The following is a 23,806-nucleotide window of genomic DNA, read 5'->3' on the forward strand; positions in this document are numbered from 1 at the left end:
TTTCATTCTTGTAGGTTCTACTTATCACTGAATTTATCTCTAGCAAATAGATTAGAGACAGAGAAAGGTGGGCAAGAAGAAGGTGGCACCATGTTTATAACATATTGGGACACTGCAGGTCTTTAATTAAATTCAGTGGCTATGCCTCAAAATGACAGGTATGCATTACAGTTCCAGACAGACAGGCTGCTCTGCTATGATTCTAATGGCTGCAGGAACACTCTCACCGCAATGGTCCCTTAGCAGCAGCTCTTTCTCCTCCCTCTGCTGCCCAGAGGGAATTAAGTTCAGAAGAGTCTACAACCTATTAGTAAAATTCAAGCTGTATAGATACCAGAATGGAAGTTGCAGATAACAGAGATGAGTAATCAAAATATAATTTTTAAAAAAGGAAAGGAATAGGTGGAAATATTGAGGAAACAAAATGAACTTTTGATGGGACTTTTAAGATTGCCCAGTAGATACTGGGCAATACTTTAAAAAACTTTCGGCTTTTTTGTGTGTGTTTTTGTTGATACTTCATTAACACTTTTCATTCTTTAAATAAAACTATATATTGCTTTACATGATAACTAAGGAAAAAATTAAGACTATTCCATGAAGAGTACTTTAGTGTCTGATTACAGCTCACGTCCTAAATTACAAGTTGTAAAGTACATAATAAGATATAGTGATTGTAAGTTCAGTTCAGTTCAGTCACTCAGTAGTGTCCGACTTTTTGCGACCCCCATGGACTGCAGCACACCAGGCTTCCCTGTCCATCACCACTTTCCAGAGCCTACTCAAACTCATGTTCATCACATCAGTGATGCCATCCAACCATCTCATCCTCTGTCATCCCCCTCTCTTCCCACCTTCAATCTTTCCCAGCATCAGGGTCTTTTCCAATGAGTCGGTTCTTGATATCAGGTGGCCAAAGTTAGGTAGAGTCCATGTTAAACTACTCTAAAAAGCACATTCTGTAAAATGTGTGATTCAAATGTTTGTTTTGGTGTAGAACAGTTATGTATATTGAAGATTCAGTCATCCAGACAAAGATTTAAATGAATACTATGTCCAACACACTGGTGAGATGAAAATATGCACAAAGCCAAGGGCCTGCCCTGAAGGAGTGAGAAATCTGATAAAGGACACAAAGCAGCATGACAGGGCTCTGAAATAACAATAAGAAATCACACTTGTTGAGTTCAGTCTACATACACTGTTCTAAGTGTTTTATTCAAGTTACCTTCTTTGATCCACTCAACAAACCTATGAGGCACAGAGAGGTAACCTAACTTGTCTGGGGTCATACAGCAAATAAGTCACAGAATAAAGAATTAAACTGAGGCCACCAGCAGGATTTATTTCTTCCCCTACTTGATCACTAAATGCAGGATCTCAGAAAGTTACTTCACCTTTTTGACTCTGGTTTCTTATTGGTGATTCTGTTATTTCTGCCTCACAGAGTTTCCATTAGCACTCAAAATTAGGTACCCTAACATAACATATGGAGAAGGCAATGGTGACCCACTCCAGTACTCTTGCCTGGAAAATCCCATGGATGGAGGAGCCTGGTGGGCTGCAGTCCATGGGGTCGCGAAGAGTCGGACACGACTGAGCGACTTGACTTTCACTTTTCACTTTCATGCATTGGAGAAGGAAATGGCAACCCACTCCAGTGTTCTTGCCTGGAGAGTCCCAGGGACAGGGGAGCCTGGTGGGCTGCCGTCTATGGGGTCACGCAGAGTCGGACACGACTGAAGTGACTAAACAGCAGCAGCAGCAGCAACATAACATAAGGTGGACCAAACTGTTTTGCAGTATGTACTGCTGACAGGGGTTTAAGGGTTTTATAGTCAAATAACCAGGAAATAATATCTCTTCTTAAAGATTCTTGATGGATGGCATATATACCTAACAATTCTTGAGATTTATGAAATGAAGAAATCTTTTAAACTCTGTTTAACCTGGCAAAACCAAATTTATTTGACCACAGGACCTTTTGTCTCACTGACTACTTAATAAAACCTTCATCCTAAATGAAGCACAAATTGGGAAATGCTGGTAGAAAATGGCATGAGATCAAAGGACCTAATGGGTCTAAACCCAACTCAGCCAACTGCTAACCTGCTGCTTTGGGTAAAGACTCCGTAATCTCTCCAAGTCTCAGTTTTTGCTCTCAGCAACCACTTAGACTATTTCAATAACTCCTTGGCTGGTCCTCTTTACCTCTTGAACCTCAACTCTCTGGGTTATCTTCTCAACTGATTACATTCTAGAGCACAGATATATTAATATGATCCCCTCACTTAAAGACCTTTATAATGTCTATAAACAAAAATAAACATGTACAGAATGCTTACTATGCTATGCATTACTCTATTCACTCATTTAATTCTTAAAACCATTCTCTGAAAGGTGAGAGCTGAAATCTGAGGCACAGCTAGTAAGTGAGGTAGCCTGCTTCCAGATTCCAAGGCTAGTCTATGCCTCTTGGATGGCTCCCCACTGTTTCTCCAGGATAGAGCTCTGATCCCTTAGAACCTTCACAATCCAACTTCAACCTTTCTCTTCTAGACCATCTCCTCATCAGTGGTCTGCAATATGTTAGTTTGCTGGGGCTATGAGGGACAACCCTGTTCTATGCCCCTCCCCTTGACTTGAAAATGACCACCTTCATGTTCATAGGGTGTTCTGCCTGTACATGCACATTTGTGCCCAAATTTCCCCCCTTTTTAAATAAGGTCATTGAATTATGGCTCATTCTAATGACCTCATTTTAACTGGATTATCTCAATAAAGACCCCATCTCCAAACAAGGGCACATTGTGAAGAATGAGGGGTTAGGCTTCAATGTACGAATTTGGGGGCAGGGACAGAATTCAACCCATAACACTTACATACATAATGCCCCAGTCTCTATTATGTAAATTCATGCATTCACATAACAAGTTATGTACCAAGTGCCCATTATTGTGTCAGCACGGTGCAGGACCTGCTATGTACTTCCAGACCACATGTTTGGTGAGTGTGTTCCTCACTTTCTTTACCTTGAACACAGCCACCTTTTACCAAACCCCTTGCCTACCTGCTTTCCTCTGATAACCTCCTAGTTAACTTCAGAATCCATTTATAAGTACCCTCTTTGTAAAAGTTCATGTGATCTCTTTTACTGAAATTTTCTCCTTTCCTCCTCCCAACCATTCAATTCCTCCACAGAATTCTACTTATACTTTACTTACAGCATCTATAGCATTGTATTATAGTTGTCTGTAAACTCGTATGTGCCCTAGTTTGACGCTAATAAGGTCACTGAGGGTAAATATACTCACTATTCGATTCTGTCTTCCTGCACCTGCCTGGAACATCACATCAGCTCAGTTCAGTCGCTCAGTCATGTCCGACTCTTTGCGACCCCATGAATCACAGCACGCCAGGCCTCTCTGTCCATCACCAACTCCCAGAGTTCACTCAGACTCACGTCCATCGAGTCAGTGATGCCATCCAGCCATCTCATCCTCTGTTGTCCCCTTCTCCTCCTGCCCCCAATCCCTCCCAGCATCAGAGTCTTTTCCAATGAGTCAACTCTTCGCATGAGGTGGCCAAAGTACTGGAGTTTCAGCTGTAGCATCAGTCCTTCCAAAGAAATCCCAGGACTGATCTCCTTCAGAATGGACTGGTTAGATCTCCTTCAGTCCAAGGGACTCTCAAGAATCTTCTCCAACACCACAGTTCAAAAGCATCAATTCTTCGGCGCTCAGCTTTCTTCACAGTCTAACTCTCACATCCATACATAACCACAGGAAAAACCATAGTCTTGACTAGACGGACCTTTGTTGGCAAAGTAATGTCTCTGCTTTTCAATGTGCTATCTAGGTTGGTCATAACTTTTCTTCCAAGGAGTAAGCGTCTTTTAATTTCATGGCTGCAGTCACCATCTGCAGTGATTTTGGAGCCCAAAAAAATAAAGTCTGACATAGTGACTGCTTAATAAGAATCCATTTAATGAGTGATCAAAGCAGGTGTTCAATTTAACAAGACCCAGAAAAAAAATTGAAGGAGAACTATCTAGAGACAGGGAGACCTGATAGACAGCTACTGCTAAAATCTAAACATGAAGTAATAGAGGCCTGGAATAGGAGAGAGGAAAGTGGACTGAAAGAAAAAACGACCTGGAGAAACTTGTGAGTCAGTGGTTTACTGGGCACGAAAGCTGAAAGACAGAGTAATCAAGAACCACCAAATTCACAGGGATAACCGGGTGACAGAAAGCAGAAAAATATTAATTACTATGGCATTATTGGTGGCTCCGCTGATAGACTCTGCCTGCAATGCGGGAGAGCTGGGATTGATCCTTGGGTCAGAAAGATCCCCTGGAGAAGGATCTAGCAACCCACTTCAGTATTCTTGCCTTGAGAATCCCGTTGACAGACGACCATGGCAGGCTACAGTCCATGGGGTGGCAAAGGGTCTAACATAACTGAGCGGCTGATACACACATGACCCTATTATTAACAGATAAACCCTAAAGTTTAAGTGGTTGAACAAATAGGTTTTCCTCTCGTACATCAAGACTATATGGATATTCCTGATGGACAGGTGGCTCTCCTTCGAGGGGTGTAGGCACCTTTCATCTTGAATAGGTATCTACCAAGATCATCTACTTAAGGTGTACTGCAAATGTGTGATTTTTATGGTCAGGAAACAGTAAATTTCACTTATATTCTATTGGCTAGATCTCATTTATATAGCCCAGCCAACTGCAAAGGAAGGCTGAGAAATGTAGTCTAGCTGAATACTCAGGAAGAAAAGAAAATGTTTGGCAAACTTGTTTCAGTCTCTTCTAACATAGATAACAAGAGGTGGTAGGAAATTTCAGGGAATGAAGGTAGAGTGAAAATTTGTAGTCTGTTTACAATCACTAGTTGGATGAGAAATATTTGAGTTGGTTCTTCCTAAAGCAACTGAGAAAACTGAATCATTATTCACAAAATTCATGTGCATTTCTTTACATGTAATAATCATGTCACATTAGGGAAGTCTATATTTTGTAATATTAGGTATTATAGTTATCTATCTTCTATACACAAAAATATTCTATCACTAATAGAATAAGCTGTAAACTTATTTTCTCAGTTGTAGTTAGGGATGCTTGCAAATTTAAAAATACACTTTTTGCCTGATTACCTTTGTAACCAATTTTTAAAGTCAGGGTTGGTGGAATCAACCTAAAGCCCATGGTCTTGCTAGCAAAAGGTCATGGTAGGTGTTTATAGTGCATTTTTATAAATGTGACTCACTTACCTATTTTTCAAAATGTTATTACGTTTTAGCCAAAATTTTGCCTCTTCTGGCCATTATGTGATAAGTTCATGAGACACATCCACAAGATATATCCAGCAGTTATAGCCTTAGGCCAAAAAAAAAGAGATCACCTAACTCCTTTTGTTCCCTTAGGTAATTTACTCAGGTCCCATTAACTGACATCAAAGTCAAGTTTATGAGAGAAAATCACCAACAATGTAAATCCCAGTAGTTTGGCAGTGAATTAAAAAGCTCCCAAATCAGCACTTTCCTCAAATGTTAAATAATTCACTGTGACATTATAGATACAAGCCTCCAGCAAAAGTTACACTTGAACAATTAAGGAAGTAGGAGCCAAACAAATGACTTTAGGGATACAGAAACAAATGAATGGTTTCTCATAGTACTATGCCAAATTACATTTTCACATTAACAAGTGTGTAGAACACCCAAGCATCACCAGTGACTTACTAGATAAAGTCTGATTACAGAAAAACAGCCTGGAACCATATATCATTTCCTAAAGGTAACTGTGGATTCTATACACTTGGGTGTGAAACCCATTTATACCATTTGGGGAATTTTTACATTTGTAATGTACTACCTACTCTTTTGCAAAGTTCTTTTATAATATTCACATTACCACAACCATCAACCAAATACATTAAGTTCCTATGAAGAATCGGAAGGCAATGCAGCTGTTTCTTAGAGGCTAGAGAAGAGACTGGAAACACAGCGTCACAACATAGTGCACTGTACATACAGGTAACAGCATCTGCAGAGTGGAAAGAAATACACTTCAGATTTAAATTCTAACTCTATCATTTTATACTGAGAGAATTTTAGACAAGTTTTAATATCAGTGTTTGTTTCTTTTTCTATAAAATGGGAATGATTCATTTATGCAGTAAATATTTAATTAACACTTACTAAGTCTCAAAGACTTCCAAGTGTTATTTTAAGATTAGTGATAGTAAACCAGCTGATATTCATTAGAGAAATGTTGTTGTTGTTCAGTCGCCCAGTCGAGTCCAACTCGTCATGACCCCGTGGACTGCACATGCCAGGCCTCCCTGTCCCTCACCATCTCCCAGAGTTTGCCCAAGTTAATGTCCATTGCATCGATGATGCCATCCAGCCATGTCATCCTCTGTCGCCCTCTTCTCCTTCTGTCTTCAATCTTTCCCAGTATCAGGGTCTTTCCCAATGAGTAGGCTGCACGCATCAGGTGGCCAAAGTATTGGAGCTTCAGCTTCGAATGAGGCATCAGTCCTTCCAATGAATATTCAGGGTTGATTTCCTTTAGGATTGACTGGTTTGATCTACTTGCTGTCCAAAAGTGAAAGTTGCTCAGTCATGTCTGACTCTTTGCGACCCCACGGACTATACAGTCCATGGAATTCTCCAGGCCAGAATACTGGAAGTGGGTAGCCTTTCCCTTCTCTAGGGGATCTTCCCAACCAAGAGATCGAACCCAGGTCTCCTGCATTGCAGGCAGATTCTTTACCAGCTGAGGCACAAGGGAAGCTCAAGGATACTGGATTGGGTAGCCTATACCTTCTCCAGTGGATCTTCCCATTCCAGGAATCGAACTGGGGTCTCCTGCATTACAGGTGGATTGCTGTCCAAGGGACTCTCAAAAGTCTTCTCCAACACCACAGTTCAAAAGCATCAATTCTTTGGCGCTTTGCCTTCTTTACATATTCAGCTCACAACTGTACGTGACTACTGAAAAGACGACAGCCTTGACTATACAGACATTTGTCGGCAAAGTATTGCCTTTGCTTTTCTTTTTTGTTGTTGTTGTGTTTTTTTTTTTTAATTTTATTTTATTTTTAAACTTTACAAAATTGTATTAGTTTTGCCAAATATCAAAATGAATCCGCCATAGGTATACATGTGTTCCCCATCCTGAACCCACCTCCCTCCTCCCTCCCCATACCATCCCTCTGGGTCGTCCCAGTGCGCTAGCCCCAAGCATCCAGTATCGTGCATTGAACCTGGACAGGCAACTCGTTTCATACATGATATTTTACATGTTTCAATGCCATTCTCCCAAATCTTCCCACCCTCTCCCTCTCCCACAGAGTCCATAAGACTGTTCTTGCCTTTGCTTTTCATCGCACTGTCTAGGTTTGTCATAGCTTTCCTGCCAAGAAGCAATCAAGGATGCAGTCACCATCCGCAGTGATTCTGGAGACCAAGAAAATAAAGTCTGTCACTGCTTCCAGTTTTTCCTCTTCTATTTGCCAGGAAGTGATGGGACCCGATGTCATGATCTTCTTTTTTTAATGCAGAGTTTTAAGCCAGCTTTTTCACTCTGCTCTTTCACTTTCATCAAGAGGCTCTTTAGTTCCTCTTCGCTTTCTGCCATAAGGGTAGTGTCATCTGCACATCTCAGGTTATTGATATTTTTCCCTGCAATTGTGATTCCAGTTTGGGATTCACCCAGGCCAGCATTTCTCATCATGTACTCTGCATAGAAGTTAAATACTCAGGGTGATGATACACAGCCTTGATGTCCTCCTTTCCCAATTTTGAACCAGTCCATTGTTCCATGTCCAGTTCTAACTGTTGCTTCTTGACCTGCATACAGGCTTCACAGGGGGCAGGGAAGGTGGTCTGGTATTCCCATCTCTTTAAAAATTTTCCAGCTTGTTGTGATCTACACAGTCAAAGGCTTTAGTGTAGACAATGAAGCAGAAGTACATGTTTTTCTGGAATTCCTTCCTTTCTCTATGGTCCATGGATGTTGGCATTTTGATCTCTGGTTCCTCTGCCTTTTCTAAATCCAGTTTGTAAACCTGGAAGTTCTCAGTTCATGTACTGTTGAAGCCTCGCTTGAAGGATTTTAAGCACTACCTTGCTAGCATGTGAAATGAGCACAACTGTGTGACAGTGATGAGGACTGATTTTTAAAGTAAATCAATAAGATGTATTAACTAGAAGTCTAAGCTTCGAGAAATAGTTCTTTTTGTGAGGAAAATTCCCTTGTCACCATGTTTTTGGGTGCTTTAGTTTCATGTGCCAAAGTCCACCTGCAGACTGTTACTTCTATACAGGTTTTCAACACAGTGCCAAGTACACGTCTAAGATTAAGTAAAGTTATTGCTGATATATTATTACTAAAAAACATTTTTAAAATCACATTTAAAAAATCACAACTGAAATTTTAAAATTTGTTTTATACGCAGCAAAATAATATGTACTCATCAATTTATTTTTTAATCTAAACGTGAGATGTAAAAGTTTCTTATTCCAGTTAAATAAAAACCTCTTCACCATAAAAATAAACAAAATAAAGTTAATGACATAGCATTGAAGTAGACATCTCCTAAAATGGTAGTTGCATCATTATATATACAGCTAAGTTATCCTATTGAGGTTTAAAAACCATGAATCCCGGACTAAATGATACAGAGTTCTCTACAGAAATAAAATGATATCATGATGGGGCAGAAGAGTAGTATTCAATAAAAAAATTTAAATCCTCAAGGTAGAAAGTATTAGACAAAAACACAAGGGAAAATTTACCAGAGTTCCATACAAAGTAGCTAAGACTATTAGATTTATTAAGAACAATAAAAATCCATCTTTTAACCTTACAAAATATTTTAATCTATCTCTGAATCAGAGAATGACGAAGAACTAAACAGTGATTTCTACTGACCACTGTATGAAAATATAATTTAGAGAGCAATTTCAAAATTTCTTCTTACCATGAATAGATCCCACTGACCATGTCATAGTTTTGACACGAAGCATTCACGCTGTTGGGCCCAGCTGCCTTAGAAATAAGTAACACCACCAAGCCCCTCAACTGGAGGTTATTCTGTCTGTCGTGTACAAGACCCCTGCCAACAAGGAAAGAAAGAAAATCACAAAATAAGTTGGATCAAGTAAGAGAACTGCTGCAAATACGCCCACGCTTCCAAAATCAGACAATGGGACCCGCTGAAAAGAAATAGGATTGTGGAAGAAAGAGTTAACAGGAGGAAGCAGTGACTGCAGGAAACATCTAGAGAAACCCCCAGCTAGTTTTGAAAGTGATAGTCTCAAAACTGTAAGGCCTACTGATTTGGCTTCCTCCTCTTTCTGGGTTTTCCCATGCAATCTTAACCAAGTGGTCTGATAACAAGAGGAACCCATAGTGTTAAACTGTTTTGTGGTAGTTGACTGCAGGTGAAATATAAATTGTATGGCTTTGATGAAGTTGTATTATGTGGTGATGGTGCTGGTAAGGGGAAGGGTACAAAATGATTTCTGTCTTCACAGGTTAAAAATTTGAGAAGTAAAATGGAAATGAATGCCATGGGCAAATGTTTTATCATTTCTTATTTTTTATGCAAAAGAATAATCATTCTAGGCAACATTAAGCTTTAACATAGAATATAATTTTTTTGCTATGAATATTCAATATTTATAATTTCTACTATAACTAAGGTCAGAAATACTTTCCTAGATTACATTTTTGTTTGTTTAAGTATCACAAAAGGTTGTCATATAAGAACTAAAGGGCAACATTAGAAAAAGAAAAAAAGCCAGAAAATTATGGGTAACATATTATAAAGAGCTCAGACAGTAAAGAATCCGCCTGCAATGTGCGAGACCTAGATTCTATTCCTGGGTTGGGAAGATCCCCTGGAGGAGGGCATGGCAACCCACTCTAGTATTCTTGCCTGGAAAATCCCCATGGACAGAGAAGCCTGGCAGGCTATAGTCCATGGAGTTGCAAAGGACATGACTGAAAGACTAAGCACAACGTATTATAATAAATTAACACTTACAACAATCTTTGAGTTTGTTGAGCACTAGTCACTTGAGCACTAGTCAAATAGGTTATACTAAAAAGTATACATAAATAACATACAAACAAAATTCTTGAATGTGGTAAAAATAGCAAAAAATTTTTATTAATTTTTATTGGAGTTTAGTTGATTCACAATTTAACTAATATAGTTGTATTAATTAAGCTGTACATCAAAGTGAATCTGCTATACACACACACACACACACACACACACATTCTTTTTTAGATTCTAATCCCATATAGGTTATTACAAAATATTGAGAAGAATTCCCTGTGCTATCCAGTAGGTTCTTATTAGTTTTCTATTTTATATATGTAGTACATATATGTCAATCCCAATCTCCCTGTTTATCCCTCCTCCCCTTCCTCCTTTGGTAACCATAAGTTTGTCTTCTACATCTGTGACTTTATTTCTAAAAACAGGAAAATTTGTATTCTAATACTTCACTGACTTATTAAGACTTCCTTGGGTGACTTCTGAACAAAGAATTAATATAATTAAGTTTATATAGTCAAAATTAATGAGTTAGCCCATAACTTAAGAAAATTTTCACCCCTCATGCTTCCAAGTAAATTTTTAAAAGGGCCCCTTACTCTTTCATTAGTTTCTAAATAAGACATCTTTAGGCTTACTGCAAAATAACAGTTACAGTTCTTTCTTTACTTATATTTTCTCCTTAATCTAGTAAGTGATCTTCAGTAGGTTAGAGGGGTTAATGATTTTTACAAAGAAGTTCTAGTTTCCTAGAAAAAGGAAGTTAATTTAAGGTAATTAAGCTATACTATAGTAGAAACAAATAATCAACAGAAATATCCAAAGCTCTTTATTATAATGTAACAATCTACTTAAATCCTACAGACCTGAACTGTAGGGATGCTGGGAAGCATAGTATTTTGGAAGAAAATGTAAAATGGAGTGCTTTCCAAGTTTTTTGCTTTGAATTACACATTTTAACTTATGCTACTGTGTGTGGGTGCTCAGTCGTGTCTGACTCTTTGCAACCCTACGGACTGTGGTCCACCAGGTTTCTGTCAATGGTATTTTCCAGGCAATAATACTGGAGTGGGTTGCCAATTCCTCCTCCAGAGCATCTTTCTGACCAGGGATTGAACTTATGTCTCCTGCATTGGCAGGTGGATTCTTTACCACTGAGCCACCTGGGAAGCCCAACTTATGCTACTAGATCCTTATACATGTTTTACCTGAGGTATATAATAATAATATTAAAGAGAAGCTGTGAATTGGCTCCTAATTACAGAAAGGGAAAAGAGGAAGGTGAGGCTGTGTGTGTGTCTGTGTGTTTGAGGGGTTGAGCCTGTTTAGGACTGAAAAGCTATGGTCTAGTCAAAGCTATGGTTTTTCCAGTAGTCATGTATGGATGTGAGAGTTGGACCATAAAGAAAGCTGAGTGCCGAAGAACTGATGCTTTTGAACTGTGGTGCTGGAGAAGACTCTTGAGAGTCCCTTGGACTTCAACGAGATCAAACCAGTCAATCCTAAAGGAAATCAGTCCTGAATATTCATCGGAAGGACTGATGCTGAAGCTGAAGTTCCAATACTTTGGCCAACTTGATGCAAAGAACTGATTCATTTGAAAAGACCCTGATGCTGGGAAAGATTGAAGGCAGGAGAAGAAAGGGACAACAGAGGATGAGATGGTTGGACGGCATCAACGACTTGATGGACATGAGTTTGAGCAAGCTCCTAGAGTTGGTGATGGACAGGGAGGCCTGGTGTGCTGCACTCCATGGGGTCACAAATAGTAGGACACGACTGAGCAACTGAACTGAGGAATGAAAGATATGAGGGTAACACTTAACAACTTGAAACTTAAAACTTAAGTTGTGAGTTTTGAGACTTCGGGCCAAGTCAGACTGAAGAAACAGTCCTGGCAACAGTTCTGATAACACCTTCCATAAACTTCTGAGAGAGGATACCTTTCACAAAGGACACATACATCATCATCATCATCAAAATACAATAGCAGCAGCAACAACAAATCCTTACATAGAACCTCACAATGCCAGGAACTGTTCTAAGTATTTTACTATATATTAATCAAATTAACTCACAATTCTATGAGGAAGGTACCACAATTATTTTGATTTTGGAGATGAAGAGAATGAGGCACACAGAGGGATCAAGCAACTTCCCCAAGATACCATAGATAGTAAGCCTTAGAACCCTGACAGGGCCAGGATTTGAATCCAGGCCACCTGGCTCCAGAGTCTATATACATGTTTATCCATTATGCTAGAGCAACTCTGCATCTGCTTCATTTCATTCATATACCAACTATTTATTGAGTCAGTAGAATAGTGACTGCTTTAGAACCAGGTCTGAAAAATCCTTCTGCCATTTTTTAGTTGTATGACTCAGACTATCACTTTTTCTGTAAAACGAGGTTAAACGACATGTGTTTCCTGTAGTCACCGTGTGGAAGAGACAACGTGAGTAAAACGTACACCACTGTGGAAGCACAAGCAAGGCGATAAGGCAGTCAGAAAACTACATTCCCTCTACTTTTTTGCCATGTAGTTTTCTTAATTCTTATATCTTACAACCCCACGGACTACAGCCTGCCAGGCCCCTCTGTCTATGGAATCCTCCAGGGAAGAATACTAGAGTGGGTAGTCATTCCCTTCTCCAGGGGATCTTCCTGACCCAGGCATTGAACCCGAGTCTCCTGCACTGCAGGCAGATTCTTCACCGTTCGAGCCACCGATACTTTCCTATACTGTTTCTCTTCTACTCCCCCAAAATAACAAAAGTTAAGGAATCCTTCCTTCTATGAGCCTGAAACATCATATATGGCTGAAACAGATTTCACTTTCAGAAAGCACTACTGAAAAAGGTCAGGAGAAGAAACCCTAGTGCACCCACCAGTTGACAGAAATCAAGAGAGCAGTCAGAAAAGCATGCCTTCTAAGCATCAATTTTCACACAAGACAATAGTTGACAATCCAAAGAACAGATTAATAGTGTGAGTAAATTAAATGTTTCCAAAACACCACTTCTTTAAATTCACTTAAAAAAAAAAAAAGAAAAAAGGAATAAGATCATTTGATAATGTCCACTACTCAAAACTTAGCTCGCAACAAAAATAAGAAATTTAGCTCCTGAGCATAAAAAAGTCCCTCAGATTCTAAATTTGCAGAGATAATGTTTCATATAATCCAGGTCATATTTTCAGCTGGAACACTACAATTTATTCTGAGTGCCTCTCTAGGAGAAATACCAACAAACTGGAGCATATCCAGAAGATCGAAATCATTTACTGCCACACGCTTGGCTGACAAAAAAAAAAAAAAGAATGCTAGCTTGGAGAATAGTAAAGATGGTGTTCTCAAATTTACGCAGCCAAAAATGTAGTAAATGCTTACTGTAAGTCAGGCACAGTGCGAGACAGACAGTGGAGGACATAATGACATACACTGGTGTGTTGTGATCTCCCTTCGTGTGGATTATATAATCTGGATTTAAAATAATAAAATGTGGCATGAGCTACTTCGGGATATGAACAAAGGCAACCAACATAAGTGGGGTGAAGGAGTGGTGAAAGAGACCTCCCTGAGACCTAAAGGATGAGAGGGAAGGAGTCATAGGATCTGAAGCAAGGAGGGGAAGTGAAAAAAGAGTGTTTTAGAGACAACATGTGTGAAGGTTTAGAGGAAAGAGAGAAGGACACAACTGTCTCCAGAACCAACAGGACAGGAACACAGTGTGTGTGCAGGGGAGGGCTGGGAGAATTAAAGCTAGAGGAGTACATGATGACTGTCTGCTCATCCTAAAGGGTACCATGTGGATAGAAGACAGACTTGGTAAGTTACTTTAGAGGGCACTAATAGATAGAAAATACAGCTGGTGAATTTTGGCTTCACATGAAGAAGTTAAAGAACAGAGAAGCCTCTATTGATGCTGAGTCCCTTGTGAATAAAGATGTTCAAGAAGCTGCACAGCCTCTGAAACAACACATCAAAGGGAAGCCTGGATTATTTGACATCTGGGTTTTTTTCCCCTTACTCTGTGATTCTTTATGATTTCACTTTACTACATGTAATTATCTAATACACTTCCCTGGGGCTCAGATAGTAAAGAATCTGCCTGTAATGCAGGAGACCTGGGTTGGATCCCTGAGTTGGGAAGATCCCCTAGAGGAGGGCATGGTAACCCACTCCAGTATTTTTGCCTGGAGAATTCCCATGGACAGAGGAATCTGGCAGGCTACAGTCCATGGGGTCGCAAAGAGACAGACATGACTGGGTAACTAAGCAGTTTATTTTTTTTTAACTACAATATATATAATAAGTATAAAAATTGGGATAAATAGCTAACATCATCAAAGTGTCATAAATGAAAGCAATATTTAGTCCCTTGTAATCTATATCACTAAAATTCTACAGAATTGTTTTCCTTTTGCTAATATATATATATATATACACATGTATTTAGACCCTTCATCATTCATTAAACTAATATAGACCAAATACCTTCCATACATTAAGCACTGTGCTTGGCACAGATGCCACGGTGAGAAAAACCAGGCAAAGAGCTTGCGAAGCTTACAAGCTGATGCTAGAGACTAGTAATAATGAAAGAATCACAAATAAATGTAAAATTACAATGCTAATAATGCCACAGAGTAAAAAGAGATGATACTCTGAGAGCTTACAACTGGGAACTAGCCTAGCCAGCAAAGTCAGAGGCTTCCTGAGGAAATGATGACTGAGTTGACATCCAAAGGAAGAAAGATGTAAAAGAGGGGTGTAGGAAGAGAAGAGGTAAGGGGAGTGTCTTCAGAGCAAAAGAATGAGCACATGCAAAGCTGAGAACACTGTACAAATGAGGCTAGAAGTAAACAGGGACTCGACCACACAGGTCAAACAGGCTGTGATTAGACATTGGCTCTTTATCCAAAGAGCAATGTGAAACCACTGCGGTAACTTAAGCATCTGGTTGTGTAATCAGATATTTTAAAAAATATACAAAAAATGTCTTCCCTCATCAGTGTGGAAAAGTGACTGATGGGTGTGTTGGCGGTGGGGGAACAAAGTGGATATGAGGAGATCAGTTGGGACACTTTTGCAGTAGTCAATGAGAAATATGGAGGTAGTAGCTTGGTGGACAAACTAGAGATGTACCAAATCTAAAACAGTATTTCAATCAAGTTAAACATATGCCAGATACTACGTAGTCCTGGGAAATTAGCTACTATAGACACACCACTGGGGTCGCTAGGAGTCGGACACGACTGAGTGACTTCACTTTCGCTTTTCACTTTCATGCATTGGAGAAGGACATAGCAACCCACTCCAATGTTCTTGCCTGGAGAATCCCAGGGACGGAGGAGCCTGGTGGGCTGCTGTCTATGGGGTCGCACAGAGTCGGACACGACTGAAGCGACTTAGCAGCAGTAGCAGCAGACACATCACTAATTTTAAATAACATCATTCTAAAAAGTCTGTAAGTTGAATTTTGGGGGAAGGAATCTGGCCTTCTTCAAAATTCTGCTCTAGAACTACAACAGATCAACAATTAACACTAATATCCTAATAGCTTTACAATTTCATGGAAATAAGGATTTTACAAGTGAACTTTGTGCAACACAATTGTATGGCCTTCTCACATCGTTGTTTCTGTGGTTAACTGCAGTTCCTACTACATCATCTTATATTTCCATAACTATTAACTATTTTAAATCCTCAAATGACAGCTATGGAACCTTTCCATACTCTCTCAAATTCCACTGTTCAACACATATATATACTATGAGGAATACAAAGAAATGAGGTCTAATAAAAGAGCTATTAATGATGTGTTTCAAAAATGGTTAAATTGAAAAAAAAGTGGTTAAATTGAATAATATAACAACAGATAACAAAGACAGTAGAGTATCAATAAGTTATCCACAAACAAAGGAAGAAAGAAAACAGCTTCTTGTTAGAGGTGCCCCTCCCAGTGGAGACAGACTTCAGACTGAGCCTTAAAGATGGTCAAATTTTCCTGAGCAGAGAATGGACGGAGGAGAGGGATGGAGTTATTGGAATGGAAAGAATGGTACTTTGGGAGAAAGGAATAGGTTTGAGTGATAGCAGGTAAAGAATGGGAAGCAGGTTCAGGACCTGTGGGGCTAATCATTTGGGCAAAGTGTGAAGGTGAATAAGCCCAGGAGACAGCCTAAAGAGTGAGGGGCCTTGAGAGGTTTAGAATCAGGACTTTATTCTGCAGGCAATTTGAAGGCATGGATGGTTTGTCAGCAAGGGACTAATGTGTTTAGGGCTAAAGACTAAAACTGCTACTTGGGGCCTAATATTGTCACTCTGGCAATAGTGTGTTGTTGGGTACAGGGGAAAGGAGAGGGAAGATTAGTTAGGAGTAGCTTCTTCCAATATTCCAGGTGGAAGATAATGAGGGCCTAAATTAGGGTAGTAACAGCAGGGATGGGAAAGAAAACCTGAATGAATGGCAGCAGCATGGAGGTGGGTCAGGTTAGTCTGGCCAACTGACTGCATGAGCAAGACATCAGGAAGACACCAGGAAGCAAATATAAGGGCTGAATTTAAGATTCAAACTTGGAGGTGATGATGCTAGCATTAGCAAGGGCTGGAAAGAAAAGGAGTGTTAATGGGGAATTAATGAGTTCAGTTTTGGACATGTTAACTTTGAATGCAAGAAGGACTTCCAGATGGAGATGCCCAGCAGGCACCTGGAAATGCTGTGGATATAGATTTGGGAAGCATCTTCATAGGGGTGATAGCTAAAGCAGTAGGAATTGATGGATGAGTTTTGGGAGGGGGGGTGGAGAAAGAAGAAGGGAAGGGAAAAGGGGAAAGGAAGGCATGAGAAGAGAAAAGGAGTTTTAGAGGATTCCTATATATGTAGGGAACTGAGTAAGGATGAGTGTGACCCACAGGAAGGAACACAGCATGTCCACAGATAAAAGGGTCTCCACCGACACCCGGAAAGAAAAGTGAACATAAACACACAGCAGAAGCAGCGAACGGTGGCTGTGTGGCGTACAGAACCTGGGGTGAGGCAGCTGCCTCTTCCATGGGCTTTTTATTATAAACGTCTAGCCTGGCACTTAATACGCTGCATAATAAAAATGGCATTGAATGACACAGCTACAGCATACTATAAACATGCTATAATGCCAGGCACGTGCTAATTTATATATGTACATTCTTATTCTCACAAAAACCATGTAAAAGAACTAGTAATATCATTTTACAGATGAGGAAAATTAGCAAGCAGGCTTAGAAAAGCTAAACAATTACCAGTCAATTAGTAATTTAAGTGCCAGGATTTAGATATAATTTTCAGTCTTGCTATTTAATGATTCTATCTGTTCTAAGGTACTCCTCACAAGGCTGTGAGAATCTTAAGGGCCCTCAGGCTTAGTCATCTTTGGATGCTCTGCACCCAGCAGAGTAACTGATACAGAATAAGTCTCAAAAAATGCAAGATGAGAGAGCAAATAACTTCCAAGAAGCAGAGCAGCAGACACCATCTTACCATCTTACCCAAACAGACCTATTACTAGTCCCAACCTTACTCATCTCTCCATCATCTCCATTTGCTACACTGAACCAGGGGGCTTCCCAGGTGGTGCTAGTAGTAAAGAATCCGCTTGCCAATGCAGGAGACATAAGAGATATGGGTTCGATCCCTGGGTTGAGAAGATTCCTTGGAGGAGGGCATGGCAACCCAGTCCAGTATTCTTGCCTGGAGAATCCCACGGACAGAGGAGCCATAGGGTCACAAAGATTCGGACACAACTAAAGGAACTTAGCACACACACACTGAACCTTGAGTTCAGTGTCTTGAGACCCTCTTCCTAAATCATAGTGGATTCTTTAAAAGTGATAGCCACACTGGGGAAAAGGACCAATGCACTACAAAATGACATGCTGAGAGTTTAATGCGATGTTGAAGAATTATTGTATATAAGAACCATGCCGTATCAAAGGACCTATCTCTTAAGCTTTAAGCAGACAGAACTCAATATACTGGAGCGTTTAAACGCTTTGTCTCTTCGTTTAGGAGAACTTACTGAATTCACTACTGCAGCAGTGCCTGTGAGAGGCTACACTCACTTTTAACAGAAAGTAGGGGAAGTTCCAGATGGTGAGCTGAGGTAGGATGGCAGAACCAGGGGAGAGAAACCTAAGATTTATGTTCAAGAGTTCAGAATTCTAACTTATGCCAGTGACTCAGATCACAGTCTTTTGGGAAACTGATATTCAAATATTAAGGAAACAACTTATCAACTATAAGGGATCATCACCCTTGAGTTAGTTTGTGCATGCACGTTCAGTCACTAGGTCATGTTCGACTCTTTTTCGACCCCATGGTAGCCCACCAGGGTCTTCTGTCCATGGGATTTCCTGGGCAAGAATACTGGAGTGAGTTGCCATTTCCTTTTCCAGGGGATCTCCCTGACCCAGGGATCAAACCTATGTCTCCTGCTTGGCAGGCAGATTATTTACTGCTGAGCTACTGGGAAAGCCCTGTGTTAGTTAGCTCAAAGCTTCTTAAAGTACAACTGAATGGGAAAAACCAGAACTTCCCAGATCCCTACAGTGGAAAAACTCCTTCCAATGCTAAAATCTAGAGGTATAGAGTTTGTTTCACTATTTGACTACCTCACTTTAATATATCTAGTTCTAATAAATCAATCCAGAAAATGTAAGCATAAAAGATGGGTGTCGAATCTAATATACATGAGGGAGATTGGCTAAAAAGGTTTCTAATAATATTTGTGACTGTGACCCCTAGTCAAAAAAAATTTTAAGTTTATATAGATAATGGAAGCAAAAGGACTAGAAGATGGACATTTTTTTTGCCAAAGAATCACAGGAATACCCTGATCTTCTCTATTATTTTTTTTTATGTTGACTATAGCCTGCTAAATTGCCTTTGTGACCTACTAATGAGTTTTAACCTGCAGTTTTTTGAAGAAGTGTTTTAAGTCATGTATAGTATGTGATACATTAAGTTAAAAGAACTAGAAGTAAATGTAAAATTAAATAGGGATAGAATTACCATTATTTAAAAATAAAATCTGTGCAAACACTAGAACAAATTTAGTGTTGCAATAAAGCACTAAACAAATTTTAATGATATGGGAAAATACTTAAAATGTTAAAGAAAAGATAAAATTATAAAACTATAAATATAATATGATCCCAATTATGTTTCAATAGATGCACATATATATATATATAAAATAAACAAGGCCATGAACTAAGAATAAATATGATAAAACATCAACATTTTATTTTAATTCAAGTAGAGTTGATTACAATGCTGTGTTAGTTTCTAGTAATATATATATCTTTTTCATATTCTTTTCCATTATGGTTTGCTGTAGGATATTAAACATAGTTCCCTGTGCTATACAGTAGGACTTTGTTATTTACCGATTTCATATACAGTAGTTTGTATCTGCTATTTCCACACTCCTAATTTATCCTTCTCCAACCCCTTTCCCATTTGGTAACCATGTTTGTTTTCTAAGCAGTAACGTTTAAAATCTGAGTGTCACTATATTGGTATTCAATACACAGAGTGTCCATGTATTTTTTAGTGTATTTAAAATATTTTGTTTAAAAATTGAAGAGAAATAATAGGAAGAAAATGCCTCTAAATGGTAACAAGTGTTAATCAATGGATTTTCAGATTAAGGGTGATTTACATATTTTCCAAATTGCATAATAGCACAGATCTCTTTGTAAGTCTGGAGAAAAAGATAACTATTTTTAAAATATCAGAATATTAAAAAGGCAAATGGCTTACTATATTATAGCTGTATTTCTCACTTGAAGAAAAAATTTAACTCACCTTTAATGAACCCCAAAGTTCTATCTAGATGTCTTTTGGGTTCTTATATCTCACTTTTAATTTCTCTAAGGTTTAGATATAAGGCCAAAGTTTAAATGGTATCAAAATGATGTTAAATATATATATATATACACATATATATATATATGATTAGTAATTCAGTGACAGTAATATTACTAAGTTGCAAAAGAAAAACATTAGCACTCATAAAAATTATCTTAAAGCACTCTAATTTGAAGGAGACTAAAAATAGTCTGCATGTCACAGATTTTTATATAAAATTAGCAGACAAGCTGGAGGTTAATATCCATTGACAAAAATGACCCAAATTGTATTATTCCTGCCATATCTATCCTGAGACTAAAATGCTCTAGACTTGAAACAACATCAGGGCCTGAGGTGACCAGTCTTTAGAATCTGGGAGCTATAGCAGCCACTGACATGGCTCGAGGGCCACAGGCACATCCCACCCGCATTAAATCCCCAAGGGACAGCAGGGCCAAGGAACTGCCTCAACAAAGCTCTCACAAAGCGGCAATCAGGTTTGATGGGCATGTGGCAGAAGACAGGCAATGGAAAGAAAGGGAGAGAGAAGAAAAAGCAGAACAGGTATTGGGCACAGGAGTTGTCGAACAGAGGGGAAATCAAACAGAGCTTTTTAGAAATAGTTAACGAATGAACACCAGTAGTTTAACAAAATATGATTGAAATAAAAAACAAGTAAAATAATGCTAATCATCAAGTTTGCAGCAAGATATAAGCTGGCCGCCTTAGAATTAAACTATCACTAGGGGGAGAAAAAAATGAACAAAGATTTCTGAACTCAAATAATAACTGAAGATTTATTTTAAAATACTAACATAGTAAAACAGGGCGTTAAAAAATATTTCAGTCACACTGAAAACTCCATTAAAATGATCTCACACAAGTTTTACACACAGACCCCTTTTGTTCACGTTAGAAAAAAATCAATTTAGTGTTGAAGCAAAGGGGTAGAAAAACCTAGTGCTGGAATATAGGCATCATTACACCATTCTGACACATGAGACTCACACCACCACTCAAGCAGTGACACTGGCTAAAAGCTGACCTGCTGTGAATCACACCTCCCACTATCAGAGTCCGCCTGTGTAGGGAATAAGGCAACCAAATGTGAATGAGTGCTCCCTTAGTGCTCAGTGCTTATCTCAACTTCAAGTCCTCATTTCAGCAGACTCTGACACTCAAATTCAAGGGAACTGCTGTCAGACTAATCCTCTATAATTGGGGGGGGGGGGGGGCGGTTACTTGGGTAGAAGTACATTTTTATCAAAAAGAATATCTCAATGTAAGTAATAAGTATTTGTTTAGTACTTGGTGGGTCAGTCCTACTAGCTAATGAAGGTGGTTCACTTGTGCAAAATTTAGAATATTTGCCTTAGGACAAGTTGGAAAAGACAAAAAGAGAAGGTCATTCAATTGGCCTTACACAACATACTATTAAGAGGCTAAAGTCAAATGTAGAAGCTACAACAGGAGATGGAGGAATCCAGTAAAAATAAGCAAACTGAAAAAAATTATAAATTACTTTACAGGTGATACATCAAAGGCAAACTGAAGTGGGAATGGGACAGGGACAGAAACCATCATGGGTTTTAGCTGGAGAAATTACTCTTTAAAAAAATGAATGGAAAAAAAAATTAAAACCTAAAACTGTATTATAGCAATATGATGGTTCAGAAATCAAGTGCAAATTTTTTTTTTGGTTTTGCTTTTTATTTTTTTAATTAATTTATTTTTTATTGATGGATAATTGCTTTACAGAATATTGTTGTTTTCTGTCAAACCTCAACACAAGTGCAAAATTTTTAGGAAAAACTCATTTATTTTTCCAAAATCAACACTGAAATCAAGGTACAGGAGACCAAAACATGGGAGAATTAGAAGTGACAGGTGCAGGACATACACTGCTTGTGTTCATCTTCCACAGAAAAACTTTCACCATGAAAGATTCCATGTTTGGTTTCCCAAGTTAAAATCTATTAGCTCTCAAAATTCCAAATATTGCTACCCAAATAACAATAAGGCCTTATAAATATTTAAAATAGCCACCAACAGAGGTAGTAAAGGACAATCATTACCATAATAGCGGCATCTCTCAAATGATAGGTGTCAATAGGGAAACATGATTCGATTTCTTAAAGTTTCATTTACATGGTATTAATTAATAGATGGCACCTACTGAACCAAGAGAGAGAGACACTTGGAATAAATTACACACATGTTACTCTAGCCAATTTAATTCTCAGAGAACATAACACTTGCTCCACTCTAGCAGGTCAAAAGGTTCTGGGAAGACATCCCTCATTTGCCAGATGGCCAGCAAGTGACCGAGAGGCAGACTATCTCATCCATCCTGGTATATCCTCAAGCCTTCATGGTGCCAGCTCATCTAACCTGACAACTATCCTGGGAGGTGGTAGTCTTCCTCATTTTATTGATGAAGATATTAAGGATCACAGAGCAAGTTTATTTTTTACACATCAATGAGTACACTGATAAACTACATATTTGTATTCACTTACTTATTGTCTTCCTTGACTAGAACACAAGCGAATTACAGCACATTTACTTGTCCACAGTTGTATCTTCAGTGCTTAGAATCCTGCGTGGCACATAGACATTCAATAAATACTTGTGGGTGAATTAATAAGGTAATCTGCCAAAAATTATATAGCCAATAAATGAAGGACCTGGGGTTCAATTCAGATGTCTGCTTCCAAAGCCAGCCTACAGAAATAATGATCACAGCAATAACACACTGAGCAAAAATGGGCAATAGCTTGAATTAGAGCTCAGAAAGGACCTTACAGGTAAAGACGTGAAAAAAATTTTATAGTTGACTTCTCGTAAGCACTTCCCTGAAACTTTTCTTGATTACTGGCTGGTGCACTAATAGCTAGACACGAATTTGGGTGCTGCCTTCTCCTTACATGCAAGTTCAACAAGACTCCCAAGCAGAACAGAGCAGAGGATGTGCGGTCCATTAAACACAGAGCCATGGGAAGCCTTGAATAGCCCTCATTCACAGGAGGCTGAGAAAAGTTGGCACTGCAGTGAAAATACAGTCCAGGTTAAAAACCACAACTAAAAAACAATAACAACAAAAACCCACACAGACGGCAGGAGTAGCCAGGGTCTTATACCACAGCCAAGGAGTCTTACACTGAAATGAGGGTCTGCACAGGCCCGCTTGTGGCATGTGGCTCTATGCCCTTCTGGTGGCCTACGACAGTCAATCTAAAATACTCCACAAAACTATAACTCTTAGGGAAGGAGGAGATCATAGTTTTCATCATTCTTTACTGAATACCTTGGTTCCTTTCCTTGAAATTGGGCAAAATATACATTCCTCAATTGAAATATTTAACTGAAGGACTACTTAGTTAAAAAAATAATTTATATACATTCTATGTTTTAATTTCTAGGAATATGTTAAATAAGACAGGAAATTTATATCTGAAGAGGTTTTGTTCCCATTTTATTTTAATTCATACTACAATAATTCATTTTTAAAAGGTAAAAGAAACTAAACACTGCTCATTGATACACTAGGGACCCAATCTTGCAACTTTGTCCTAGAAAGGAGAAAGCAATAGGCTCAATGTTAATATCTGTTGCAAAAACTATCCTTACACTTTAAATATATAAAAATGTATATTTATATGTATGTTTATATGTATGTATTTATTTACTTATTTTCTCACTTAAACCTCATACAAGGCTATAAGGTACTATTCTTGATCCTGATTTTATGGATGAAGAAACTGAGACATAAAGAAGTTAAGTAATAAGTAATAAGTAGGGCCATAAGTAAGTGGTAGGGG

General features: G+C 38.7%; 1 protein-coding gene across 6 annotated transcripts in view; it reads right to left on the reverse strand.

Annotated features, from left to right (window-relative positions):
* PDSS2 (decaprenyl diphosphate synthase subunit 2) overlaps positions 1-23,806 on the reverse strand; it is a 284,208-nt gene that overhangs the window by 166,420 nt on the left and 93,982 nt on the right. For 5 of the 6 annotated variants that reach the window (XM_025294671.2, XM_025294670.3, XM_025294669.3 and 2 more), the window contains one exon: positions 9,006-9,140. The exons of the other annotated variant lie outside the window; for it this stretch is intronic. In XM_025294671.2, the coding sequence (XP_025150456.1) occupies positions 9,006-9,140 (135 nt within the window). The remainder of the gene's footprint in view (positions 1-9,005; positions 9,141-23,806) is intronic. 6 annotated transcript variants of the gene reach the window in all.

The sequence above is a fragment of the Bubalus bubalis genome, chromosome 10 (genome assembly GCF_019923935.1).
Source record: "Bubalus bubalis isolate 160015118507 breed Murrah chromosome 10, NDDB_SH_1, whole genome shotgun sequence".
In the NCBI taxonomy this organism is placed as follows: Eukaryota; Metazoa; Chordata; class Mammalia; order Artiodactyla; family Bovidae; genus Bubalus; species Bubalus bubalis.